At 38.2% G+C, this 14355-nt stretch overlaps 1 protein-coding gene across 1 annotated transcript in view; it reads right to left on the reverse strand.

Moving 5' to 3' along the window:
- LOC124167632 overlaps window positions 1–14355 on the reverse strand; it is a 481758-nt gene that overhangs the window by 159619 nt on the left and 307784 nt on the right. The window contains exon 6 of the mRNA XM_046545612.1: window positions 10113–10222. Coding sequence (XP_046401568.1) covers window positions 10113–10222 — 110 coding nt within the window. The remainder of the gene's footprint in view (window positions 1–10112; window positions 10223–14355) is intronic.

A 14355-nucleotide genomic window follows, 5' to 3' on the forward strand; every position in this document is an offset into this window, starting at 1 on the left:
TGTAAATGATAAATATCTGTATTTCACGAATAGTAGAATCTATTGGGTTAAAAATCTAAGGAACCTTTATTTTAAATATCAGAATATTTTAGTAATAGGGGTTCATTTGCTAATCACCTGTCCATGGCAGGGACAGTTACATTGTAATATTAAGGGGAGTCATTTTTTCGATAGACATTGAAATGTTGTTCAAAAGAATTGATGAGGAATTAGTTTAATAATTGCAGGTGATGCGTGATAGAGGTCCTAGGCCGCCAAATCGTTGCGGATTCGAGTTCCGTCCTGTTAACTTTCCCCCATTCATGGCATGGCTGTTTATTTACGTCCATTATTATTGTGTATTGGATGTCCTCCGACGTGAAGGCCATCGATGCGCTGTTTTCGGGATGGCGAAGATAATTTAATAAAACCGATCTCGGAGGAATTATTTTTTTATTTCCGAATCTAGGCTCATATTCGGATGATGCCAAAACTTTAGTCAAATACCACCATTGTTTGGAAGTTAAATAAGTCTCCGCCCACAGAATGAGAGTTATGGCTCACTTAAAAGGTACATTTCCACGGGAATGGTTCACTTTTATTGCCTCATTTTCGTTGTCTCTAACAATTAGTGACTCATTGAATGGTTCATTTGAAGATCCAATAGTTCTCCAACGTGCTTCTTTTCATTCGGATACAGAGCAATCCCTCTCGGTCTGAGTGACCCCTTTTGACTGAAGTTAAACGACGACGATCTCTAACAACTCACATGAATCATTGATCCCCTTCCAGCACCCTTTTAATGCGCTCAAAATTCAGCATGAATCGAGCGACAGAGGGCGTTCCTTCCCCAAAGATTATATATTCATGCTAAAAGCAATATGCAAGACTTGGCTACATACATCATTCCATAGGGTCTTCCGGGTGGGCTGAGGCAAGGGGTCGAGTGGGTTAATGCCTCCGTAAGCTTCTTTACCAAAAGAGAATTGAAAGGGTCTGGTGCACAATCTTGTATCCAAGTGAGGTCAATGGTGAATCTCCAGTAAAACTTGAACCCCAGCTAAGGATTGATTGATCGGTAAATTTAGGAGCAAACTAACGGCTGAACTCACACGAGACTTGAAAATTATGGGTGAAGGTCTGGAACAGATTTTGCCAAAGAAATTAGGGTAGAATTGAGATTAAGTTCACAGTGTCATCGTAATAAACGCTGAATCATAATTATTCGACAGCTCTCGACTCTACTCCGCAGAATTTTATCGCGATTGGAGTAATGATAGCTTTATTAGTTAATTGAAACATTGCAATATTTCTACAAGATGTATTTTATCGCGATACGTTTCCTTGTTACAAACAAAATTATCAAGTGCATCATGTATCTTAATGTTCACAGACCTGAAATAATTTTGTTCTACGAAAAGTTTGGTGTAGTATCCTATGCTAGCATTACGAATTCCTTTTATGATAGAAGAAATTATTTCAGATTAAACCCTTTCTAATCCAGATCTGCTATGTATTCAGTTATTTAAAACCAATATATAATGCTTACAAAAATTATATCAATTGAAAAAATTAATGATAATAAATTATTCTTGATGAGAATTTTCTTTGCATAATCGCACTTCATAAAAATATTGTCGTAATATCCCAAGTTGTGACAATGAGTACCATACTGTAAAATATTTGTTAATAAATATTTATTTCAAATTTCACTGTGAGTTTGTTTCCGTTCGCCCTGATTACGAAAGGAGCCTTAAACATAAATAAAACAGCCAATAGAATCACGGGTCTGAAGAGGATGATTAATTCGACAGGATAAAAATTTAATTCTTTTAATAAAATTTAGACTGGTATTGGAAGTGGAAAGGGTAGGTATACTTCACAAAATAATAAATTGGAAAGAAATTCCGAAGGCTGTTTTCGATTCACGTCTGAAATACCTACGCTTCGTTGTATACGTTCACTCAATCATCTATATTCAATGCACGAGGGGAACTCCAAAGCTAATAATACACCCTAATTACCTGGCACCGCATTTTTTTTCTAGGCACTTCCATTTAATAGAGTGCATAGAAACATCTTACTTGCTTCCATTAAAATTTATTTGAACGCAATACCGATGGTGGCGTTGTAGCAGCTGTTCAACAAGATGACGGATGCACTTGATGTCAGTCAAAAGCAAAGCGCTGTATTTGAGTTCCTTTGTTGCGAGAATGAGACGGTCGGAAAATTTCAAGAAGGGTTGAAGAGGGTGTACGGAGATGATAATGTCGATCGTAATACAGTTAGTCAGTGGGCATTACGAGTATCTAGTGAGAACGGGCACGCCAATGTTGAATATCGTTGACGCAGCGGTAGACCCCATACTGCACAAACACTAATGGCCACCAAATTTCCTAACAACACAACCTTTATTCTAGGCTTCTCCAATTTTTACATTATATTAACATATCATTTAGGAATACCATATCACTTTTCAACATAGTCTCCATCATTTCCAATAGCCTTACGCCACCTCAGAATTAAGGCGTGTATTGATTTTTGGGAAAAAACATCGTGGAGGAACCTAATACCTACATACCAAATTGGCACTCACACTTAGGCAAAGATATTCCTAGAGTCAAGGTTCTCTCATCAATCTTCAGCAATTAAAAACCCTATCACTAACAACATAGTTGAAATTCCCATTGATCAGCGCGCCTAATCAGAGTTTTCCCGAAAATGAAAACACGCCTTAGTTCTGAGGTGGCGTAGGCTATTGGAAAGGATGGAGACTATGTTGAAAAATGATATGGTATTCCTTGGATAGTGTACAAATTGAAAAAGCCTAGAATGAAGGTTGTGTTGTTAGGAAATTTGGTGGAATTTGTAACGGAGAGACCTTCGTAGCATGTATTGTCTCACGACGAGAGAGAGTAACATCGTGGAGGGACCCAATACATACCAAATTGGCACTCACACTTAGGCAAAGATATTCCTTGAGTCAAGGTCCTCTCATCAATCTTCAGCAATTAAAAACCCCAACACTAACAATATAGCTGGAATTAATTTAGCCCATCTCTGGGGTTTTTTAATCCTCTTAAACATTAAGGCATAAAACATTTTATTTTTCAAATTAATACGTAAGAGATGAAAAGGCCATATCCCGGGATTCTGTCATGGTTCAAACGTAGTTCGTCTTTCTCTCTAAAATGAAAAACGGAATTAGTTTCAATCATAAATTAAAATCTCAACTGCGCTTTCCAGTGGAAGCTCAAGAGGACGGAATTAAAAACCTGGCTTTGAAATACTGTAAATTTAACAATAAAAATGAAGGCCCGTCGGTGAAAAATGTTTCTCCATCTGCTAGGCTCATACAAAAGTAACGTAATGAAAAATTCAAAATAGCCAGTACGTATAATGTCAGGGAAACTAACATGCTTGGGGTTATTGGAACATATACATTTCCATTACTATGAAAAAGGGATGTCGGGAAATAAATAATTTATTTCTGATTTACAGGAAAACAATCAATGAAATCCGACAGAAAATATACGGACGCAAATGAAATACGATAAAAGTGATAAATTTGGGAACTTCATGTACCCATATTTTCTCTTTAAAATCGCCAGTAGGTGGAAATTTAATAAATCTCCTTTTACTCATCAAATGACGAATCATCATCACTGATGAAAATAATGAAACAATCTCTCAATAATAAAATATTTTTTTTAGCATAAAATATTTCGCGATCGTATTTAAACAATATTCTGGGATGATAAAATTCACTTTCGTGATTTGCATTTTATAAAGATCCAAAAAAATCATTATAAAATATTATAAATAAAAAGCTTACAGAATTTTTCAGGGGGATACTTTTTGCTATGCCAACTGTATTTAAACAATATTTATCTGAATATCTGCTGTAATGTATCCATACCCTTTCTTTAATACAGTGAATTCAGCCACGTACAAGTTGGTAAGCGTAAAAAACATCGTTGCAAATACTTCTACTTTAATATTAATAGAACGTCATAGATAGACAAAACATATTAACTTGAGCAATTTTCGTTTAGAAACTCTCATAGTTGCCACTGTTGTACGAATTATGTGCAATTACCATTATTTCTAAGGAAATAAAGTTGCATTTGAAAGCACTTAAAATGCTTTTTAAAATAGGAGTTGGTCCCTGCAAATTGTTTATTTTCATTTTATGGCTTTACGCCACATTTATGGATTCACGCTGCGATTTCTTTCCAAAATACGAATAATTTCTCCATCTGAGGGTTAAATAGTCGACTCATAGGCAGGTCTAAACTTGGTATAGCTTCAGCATTTTAAAAGTTATTGGGTTTTCTTTAACAATTGAATGCACTATTATTGTGAGCAAATGCCTATTTTACTTGAATCTTCGTATCTAAATCGTATTTTTTCAACAATCGATTCCTCAGAAAAATCGCCATACGAGCGGCAGGCGGGTAATGCGCACCCATGGCAACTTACACTCTTGAGGGTAGAGGTCATTCCAGGCTAAGCCACAGGCGTGTGCACCTTATTATATCCATTGTAGAAGGGCCAAATCCTTTTCGTTGGCCACTTTGAACTTCGAGGACAATATTGTTGGCAAATATACGCGGACGACAATGTATAGCACCAGATCAATGTATCTGCTTTAATTCATAGAAAACACATTTCACCAATGGTCAGCAAAAATAATCATTAAGTGTTTATAAATATGCTTTCATATACTTCACAGACATAAACATTCAGTATGTTTAAGGAGCAATTTACAATACATCAGGAGGCAGATGGGAAGATGGTTTTGAGCATTATTTGATAATAAACATGGGGACGCAACTCCTCAGTTTCTGAGTTAGGCAAAGCAAACATTTTTTGAATGCATTTTACAATAACATGAAAAACCTTTTTCATGGAAATTCATCCTTTTCGAGTCTATTTAATGCTCTGATTTTTTTAGTGACCTCATTAATTAGGTTTAATGAAAATTTGCTATAATAATTCTCTGGTACAATTAATCTTTGAGCTTCATTAAACGAGAGCTTTAAGCGGTTATCAACGATAGGAATGCGCAATCCCACCCATTTTGACATTAATTGTTTCAGACAAATATAATCGCTAATTTTCGTCGAACCTTCACAATTTAAAGTCTATAGTTTTAAATAAAATGTCGAAAAGGCTGGCTATCAATGAGAAACTGTTTTAATGTTAAATGTATAGCACATCCAAAAAAATGTTTGCTTAGCTACAGCTCTAAAACTATTGAGTTACGACCCCATGTTTATGGACAAAAAATACTCAACAACTGTCTCACCTAGCACTTCCTGAAGTATTACATACATGGGGACTGCATAGAGGAGGCCCAATTCCATTCCAAATAAGGCTGATTGTTGATGTCATTTCGGTTGCATTTTAATCGGTTCTCAAAAATGTCCGCGGCTCGGTGATGAGTGCAACGCGATCCACTTTTTCCCAATATTTTGCAGTATAATGTTTGTAATTGCGAGCAATAGCATTTAAAAGCATTGAATTTTATAGATCACGTCATCATATGCATACATTTCGGCTTAAACCACTAATTATACCTTATTTCCTCGTGAAACTCGGATCACTTTGTCCGTCAGCGCCACGAGTGGCGACTTTTGTAAACCCTTTTAAATTCGCGGTGGTTGACAACACATTTAGAGGCCGACTTGAGAATCTTCTCCTCAAATATTCGAGATTACATATTACTCCTGAAACGCCCTGTATAATAGAGCCCCTGCATGATGTCATGGTATTCCTCTAATTAAATGTTCCGGCGGCAAATTCCCCGCACAAACCGTATTTGCTTATAATATTGTCCTCGAAGTTTAAAGGTGGCAAATGAAAAGGATATGGCCCTTCTACCATAAACGTACTAAAAATTTTCTCCCCTACCACCTTGTGAAATATTGCAGATTCCTCCTGAAATGCCTTGTATAGCCTTGGGTTTCCATCCACGCTTCAGCAATAAAAATAAATACTCCCCATCGATTGGAGGAAGCCAAGTTTCTCTGACTATATCCCTATTTGGTGGAGGAGTATCGAAAATCTCCTGGCCACGAAAGTAGTTAGTTCCCTCGACTCCCACAACATTGGTTCCCTTGAAACCCCGTCTTATAACCCTGAACTCCCCACTGACCTGCGGAGCCCCCTTCAGGCGCTAACCTTCAGCGCGAGGATACTGTTGCGGCTCCGTGATGCGGAGATTCCCTTATTTATTAATTCATCCTCTCCTCCTGCATACGGACTGTGAGGCTAATGCTTTCATTAACATTGGATGGAGTCCCGTACATAATTTAGAAGACTTTCAGCAAGGTTGCGAAGGGAAGTTCATTAATTGAAGGATGAAGCAAATGGTGAAGGAATATTGTCCGGAAAGTTCATCGCACTTGATTCACTTTTCACCCACATTTAGAGGGTGCCCTAAAAACTAGCGAAGGTGGGCCGCAGGGGGTATTTGGTGACATGATTTACCTCCCAGTGGATCCGGGTTCAAATCTCGGTGGAGGGGGATACATAGATCTACCTATCCCTGCTTTATTATATTGTGGACGGAGCTTTAAGCACAGAAACGTTTTGATATGCACATACGGAAATGAGGTCTATAAACTAATTGAATAATGGATACTGCACTCTGAAAATACTTGATTCCGGTGCTAAAGTGGTCAACTATTGACCCTATCTCGTTTGAGACAGTGACTTTAATTATAGGAATATGGTATGGCTGAAATTAATATCTTAAGTTTATTCACTACTTTTATTAATGAAAAAATGTTTCCCTATCTGTTTTTAACTTACCAGGTCCATTTCAAGAGTCTTTCTTTCTAAGATTTTCTTCCTCGTAAATAGCTTTAAAAGGTTAATTTTTCTCATATAAATTACCAGAAGAGATCATTCATCGTCGTAAAATCAAATCGCTGCAAAAGCTAAAAACCCTCCGAAAGAACGAATCTGAGAAATGATTCAAATATTGAAAGCAGCGTTGGTGCAGGTGCATCATATCAAATGGGAAGTATTTTTAACGAGACAACATTAATGTAGACGAATAAATATAAACCTTATTTAAAAAAAACTGAATTTCCCGTTATTTTCCGAACATACTGCGTACTTCGCTACATTTATTTCAGTTTTAATTCAGTCGCAAAAAGCGTAAAGAACACTAGCTCAACCGGTGAAACTCGCACACGACCTAAAATGACTCCAAACAAAAATCTCAGCGACAGAAACCATCCAGCATCCACTTAACGAAACAATTTGGGGACGTGCTAAAAAATAACATTTTTTGGCCTCATATCACGTTCTTTCAACGGTGGAAGTCAAAATTCATCTCGTCAGATATTACATCCCGAAGTCGATTTCGAAGCGAGAGAGGCAAGGAAAGGCCATTTCAGAATTGAATGAGCACAAAACGAGTACCCCGCCTTTTGGATTCCAAACTCGAAAAAAAAATTAAAAATAGCAGAGGCAGTTACTCGGTCGGAAATAACTTCGTTTGAACGAGAGGCGGAATAAATTGCAACTCTTAACATTTCTCGCCGGCGAAAAAGAGCATTCCAGTACCGGACGTGCAGAAGATAATGGAATATCTACGAAAACCCCGAAGAGAAATCCTTCGAGTCCGTAATTTCACAAGAGACCATCCCCGCCTTCCTCCAGAAATGTTATACATAGATGGACCGGAATTGATAGGGAGGACCAAGGAGTATAAAAAAGTGAAGGAACCAGGGGGTTAATTTTTTTTCGAGTCATTAAGAGGAGAGTTGTGGAGAATCGAGAGTAGGACGAGGAATGAAGACGAGATAAGCGGAGGGCCTGCTCTGATCCCAGGGTCTCTTCGAAATTTTTCGATAAAAAAAAGATATAGGATTCGGAGAGCTGTATGCATTATTCAAGAGCCGATTACTTATTTGCAAGCAGTCGATGGAATTAATGCAGAATCGTAGCTAGGTAACAAGTCGGGACGATGAAGGGTTGAAAGAATTCTCCTCATTGCAACTCATGAACCGAGTAATTTCATGAAAAAAAATCCAAAATTTTAATAATAACCTAGCAAAATTTTGTACAATAATATGAAGTTCACACCTTCACTCACTCACGTGATTCAGCTTGAAAATGGTTGAGCACATGCGAATCGCCACTTTTTCAAATTTGAAATTAATAATAATTTAATTTTCGTGAGAATCTGGCCCAGTAGAAACTGTACATCACTATTAGCAATTCGGAATCTATCCATGCATAAAAAAATAAAAATGAAAAAAATTCAAGCAAATGTACCAAGTGTCCGGAGCATAAACCCTCATCTCCTATTCTACAAGCTTGGAGGTGAGTGTTTATGCTCCGGCTGCTGCCAGCTTAGCGGATTCGTATGATTGGATTACTAGATGAGCGGATTTGATCCGGAGGGCGATTGTTGAGCGTTTTTGCAGTGGAGGTATCGATATGTTAGTTAACACACATTGTATGTCAAATTTCAATTGATTCAATGCAAGCCAACAAGCTGCTACGACCACCTTAGTAGATGCTGACGTCACCTGGGAATCTATTATTCGCGATTTTTGTATCTCACTTGAGTCATTGTACTGTCTAGACATTTCTGTTCTGTAGTCTTGTCTGACATTCCGCGTCTCAAAGCGGCTGTAAAAATTCTACTGGGGTTACTGCACTTATAATTACGACTAAAACACTGTAGGCCAAAAAAATGGGCGTTGAACTGGAAAAATGTTATGCGAAATGAATTTGAAATAATTTTTTTTAAGAAATTCCAGGATGGAGCAAAAATTCATGAATAATTCATGCATAATTCCAGGGACTAAAAATTACCGCACATTTCCCGATTTTCCCGGTCGCTGAACACCATGCTACGGTATCTTTAATCTTCAGATAATTTTATTCGTGATGTAATGAAAGGTGAAGCAAGAAAGAAATAGTCAGTAGAATAGCGCATGCGAAGAGGGCTTTCTACAAAAAGAAGATTCTTCTTAAAGCTGTGAATACAAGCACACAAGTAAGGAAAAAAAAGCATCAGATGCTACATATGGAGTATGCTTCTCTATGTAAGCGAGGCTTGGACGTTGACAGCAGCATAGAAGTCATGAGTGGAAGCATTCGAAATGTGGTGCTACCGAAGAATGATGAAGATAAAATGCATTGACAGTGTAAGTAACGAGGAAGTGCTCAGTAAGGTGGGGGAAACGAGAAGTCTCGTAAAAACCTCAAGCAGAGGACGGCACAACATATTTTGAGGCATGATGGCCTGCTGAAGACAATCGTTGAAGCACAGGTGGAAGGGAAGAAGGGCAAGAGGCCGGCCCCGAATGAGTCACATAGGACAGGTATTAAAGGACGTAAAAGAGTAGAAATACGTCGCTATGAAAAGGTAAGCGGATAGGAGGGAGGAATGGAGATCTGCGTCAAACCAATCTTAGGATTGCTGACTTATGATGATGATGAAAGGCACTTAACTGGTAACGATCTCTTCTGCTAATTTAAACGGGAATAATTAACCCTTAAAGGTTACTTTCAAGAAAAAATCTAAAAAAATGGTATTCTCTTGAAATTGGTTTGACAACGTTAAAACGGATAGCAAAACAATATTTATAAATCAAGGTAGTAAATAAACTTGAAATATTAGTTTGAGTATTCCGAAAATCAAACTCGACACGGAATGATTTCAATTGAAATGGGTTCAATATCCAGTTGAACCACTTTAGAACCGGAATCTAGATTATTCAGAGAGTGCAGTATCTATCATTCAGTAAGTTTATAGACCTCTTTTCCGTACGTGCATTTCCAAACTTTACACGGCATCGCCGGATCAGAACGATAGATAAAATAGTAATTTGAAAACTACCTTTTCTACCATTCACATCAGTAAAGTTCGGCCGATATCTGCAACAGAGAATACGGAGCGTGGGGTGCGTCTTATTTCACCCCAGGAAGAGACGACTAGAGAAGAGTTTAAAAAATTAATAGCCTCTCCCTTGAGCCCTTAACTTATTCACGGTTCAGCGGGATGGAAACAATTTTGCGGCGAAAGAATGAAGACTTTGGAGTGGAAAAAAACGGCGGGAGGGTGGGAGGGAATAGCGAGACATGCGGAAGGCGATGCTCACCTGTTTTTCGAGCGCGAACTCCAGCGTCCGCGGGGGAGTGGCGCTGGCGAGCAGATTTCGGATCTGAGTCACGTTCACCAACTTGATGGATCCCTCGAAGCGTGCTCGATCTGCAAAAAAAGGTAAATTTAATAAACAATGTAGGCGGAAATGAATTAGTTGAACATGCATCTTTGTCGTGATGAAATATAGGTAGGTATAACTTAATCCTGAAAAATAAAATTTACAGGCTTTGTCATACACAAAATCTGGACACGACGAGACGTCCGTCGAACGCCATTGTTAATCATTATACGAGGTGAACTATGGATTCTACACAGCCAATGTATATGCTTCAATGCACAGGATACACATGTCACAAAGGGTCCAGAAAAATAATCATTTACTATAAATTAATATGCCTTCACATTATTCACATGCACAGCAAACATATAACATGATGCAGAAAATCTAGGCATACATAACTAAGTATTGATCACGTAAAAAATAAAAAATATACTACCTAACAAAATGTTTCACGTAATCAAACTTTTTCGATATACTTTAAGCAAATACTCAATTTGATGGTATCTTCTAGCTGCAATGGTGTTTTTTTCTGATAGATCATTCTGCATGATAGACTTATCATTAAAATATGATAATTTGACTTACCGCTTCATTCCTGATCATCTTGTGCTCATCACAATAAATTTATTTACTGACTTTCTGCACTCATTTTTCACAAACAAAAGATTTTGTTTGAAATACTCCAGTCAAATGCATTAAAGGGATTTTACAAATAAAACGAAAATGAGCAATCATGTGCCAAAGTCAGTATCTATTATGAAATATTTTTCCTAGATAGGAAGATTTCTTGTCGTTATTTTATTTTAGTTCAGACGATCACTTCACATCCGTTCTCCATGTGCTTATCAAAGTAAGTTCCCCTAATGACTCTTAATAATTCTTCACAACCATAAGCTTTTTGGTGAACTACTTGAGCCAAACGCTAAATTAGGATATTCCCTCAATCGCTAGAATACAGCAAGCTAAAAAAAGTTAGCTAAGTTATAGTTATTTCACCTGGCAAGAGCCGTTTACGTACGAAACGTGAAAATCTCCACTTTGAGTTCCCCTTCCTTGTCAACACAAAGTTCGCCTAATAAATAACTTACTAATTGAAACGTCAAGCAATTACAGCTTCATTTCCTCTAATTGTAAGCTAGAAATACACAACATAAAAAATACTAGACTCATCAAGAGTAGACATTCATTAAATAATGTTTTTAATGATAACTTCGCTTAAAATACTACAATTTTAATGAACAATCTAAAGTAAAAGGCAGTGTCTATTATGGGAATTTCACCGACGGACTTTTTTGATGATTTTTAATAGAGTAGAATGCTTAGAGCGAAAGCCTTATCCTTATAATATTTAAAATTAGGTGGCCATTTCACATCCGCCTCCCAAGTGCTTTTCACATTTAGTCCATCTAATGACTTGCAGTAATTATTCATCAGCGTGAGCTTTTTGGTGAAATTCTCGAGTTAAAACCTAGAGTAGGACATTCCCTCAATAAGTGAGCAGGCTGAAAAGATTAGAGAGATTAGGCCTCGCAAAAGCCGTTTAATTCCAAAACCTTCCAATATCCACACGTCAGCCTGACAATTGACTCACTAATTTTAGCCCATGTGCATCAATTATCCTATAAGATAAAAATAAACAGAGCTAATAGGCATGCGTCAAGAGTAGACAGTCGCTTAAACATATTTAATTTGATAGTTTTACTCAAAATATTAAACAATCCAAAGTCTAAACCAGTGTTAATTACGTGATACTCATGCTAGGACTGGTTATAATGACTTTTTCTGGACTAGAACACTGAAAATTATAACCTAATCATTAAAATGTTTTACGTTAGCTGACCACTTAACATCCGTTCCCGAAGTGCTTATCACAGTAAGTTCATCTAATGACTCGCAGTAATTCTTTTCGGAAATACTCGAGTCAAGCGCTGTAGTAGGATATTTCCTCAATCGTTATAGGAGAGCAGGCTGAGAAGATTAGAGTGATAAGACCTCGAAAGTGGCGTTTACTTCCGAAACTACTGGTCCTTACCCCCCCCCCCCCCCCACTTCCACCTGTCCTCCCCACGTGATCCCTCTTCTCCTGCCTTCTTGGGCCACAGTCCACGTCGGCCTTAGTCGCCGTCCTCAGCAACTCAACTCTTAAGACGCTTACCGTGCAGGGGATATTAACTTCTTTGTAAGAAGGAGAGTTGGAAGAGAGGTCTTCCAGTCAGCGGCGAAAGGATTTTCGGATTCTTTTTGAGGGGGAGGAGGTTTTAAGTCTCTATTTTCCGGAAAGCGATTTGCGGCGGTGACTGTCGCCTGCTTCCGTACCTCTACCGCGGCGTGGCGTGATGATTGCTTCGGGAAGCGTGACCGATCCGCGAGGCAAACTTCACTGTGTGGGGAAAAGGGCTTAAAAGGCGCGGAAGGACACAGCGTTCGCCTTGCTCTTCCGCGTGCTTCCCGTTTAAATGCATCTGATATCTTGGTCACGTGGTCAGCGACCTAGATCCGTGCTATTTTTACACGATTTTTCATTACTTGATTCGTCAGTTTCATCAATTGATCTTATAATTGATTCTACTTCCCATTGTCGGATTGGCTTGAAATTTTGCAGACTTCATTGCTTCTGATGAGAATACAATATTCTAATTTAAGTATACCGGTACTAGCCACGGTGATATCTTTACGGAGTCACCCGCCATCCTGGTCAAGGCGAATGATTTTTTCTCTGTGGATTTTTCGCACAATATAATATTCATTAATCTAATATTTGAATTTTTTCCTATTTTCCCTGATTAATGCACAAAATTTCCAAAGAGAAAATCAGTTATGAATCTTCTCAACAGATATCGATATTTATAATGTTTTTGGCATAAATTTCTTAAGCAGCTATTGTTAAATCGATAAAATGATTCACCACCAATCGATTAATCATCATTTACATCCGCTCTGAGAGGAAAATTCAGCGGATAATCAAACAAAGAATAGCTGTGGATAACTCAAGAGAGGAGCTGCTTCATCCATTGGAATGTCAGCAGTAAGACAGAGCGGCAGCCAAACGCATCACCTCAGTCAACATAATCAAAGGATATTGTCAGAGAGAATTGAGTGTGTTGGAGGCCAAGGGGTACAAGTGATTTCTTTTTTCTTACAGAAGAGAGTTAGGTACAGAGATTAGGTGCAGAAAACGAACGAGATAAATTTGATACTTAGTAGCGCATTCCATTTTCAACTCGAAGTCAGCACAGAACAAAGACTCCCTCATTTCCCTCGGTAACTAGGTTTTGTGTATTTATTCGAACAATTTGTTCCAACTTTACCTAACTCAGTTGGGAAAAAAATCAATTGTACCCCTTGGCTTCCAACCCACTCAATTAAGAAAGAGAGCAATACTATAAAACGCCCATTTTAATACAGACTGTCACATTGACAGCCACAGTTAAGTTGCCTTAATATTGCCGTGACCAAGCAACAACCCCTAACTTACTGCTATTCCAACGGGAAGATGGAAATTATGAAATTCATTTTCCAGAAAGCGATTTGCGGTGGTGACTGCCGTCTGCTTCCGTTACTCTCCTGTGGCGTGGCGTGATGATTGCTACGGGAAGCGTGACCAATCCGAGCGGCAAACCTCACCGTGTGCGGAAAAGAGCTAAAGGCAGCGGAAAGACCGCCAATCTTCAGTGGCGCAGCGAGGGGAGGAGTCCGGACCCCCCCCCCCCTCGAAAAATAAAACCACACTTACTTTGCATCACAAGAGAAAACCAAATATTGAAAAATCATGAATTTACAAAAGATTTCTTTGAAAAATGAAGTTTTTTCGATTATGAAAATTGTTCAAATTAGTTTAAAACCCCCAACTTAGTACCCTGATTTTCAATAATTTTCCCCCTGATTTTGATCCCCCCACCCGGAACAAAATTCCCGGCTACGCCACTGACTATCTTCCGCGAGTTTCCCGTTTAAACGCATTCGATCTAACGGTCACGGGGTCAGCGTCCTCCGTCTGAGCTATTTGTACACGCTGTTTCAAAACTTGCTTCGTCTAATTCGGAGGTCTCCAAAATTTTCAATGTAAGGGCCACAATATATGCTTCCCACATTTCTGCGGATATAAGGAATAAAATAAAACAAATCAGCGCCAGTATTTAATATTCTAAAAAATTAGGGAATAAACACGGAAGCATTA

The sequence above is a fragment of the Ischnura elegans genome, chromosome 11 (assembly GCF_921293095.1).
Source record: "Ischnura elegans chromosome 11, ioIscEleg1.1, whole genome shotgun sequence".
NCBI lineage: Eukaryota > Metazoa > Arthropoda > Insecta > Odonata > Coenagrionidae > Ischnura > Ischnura elegans.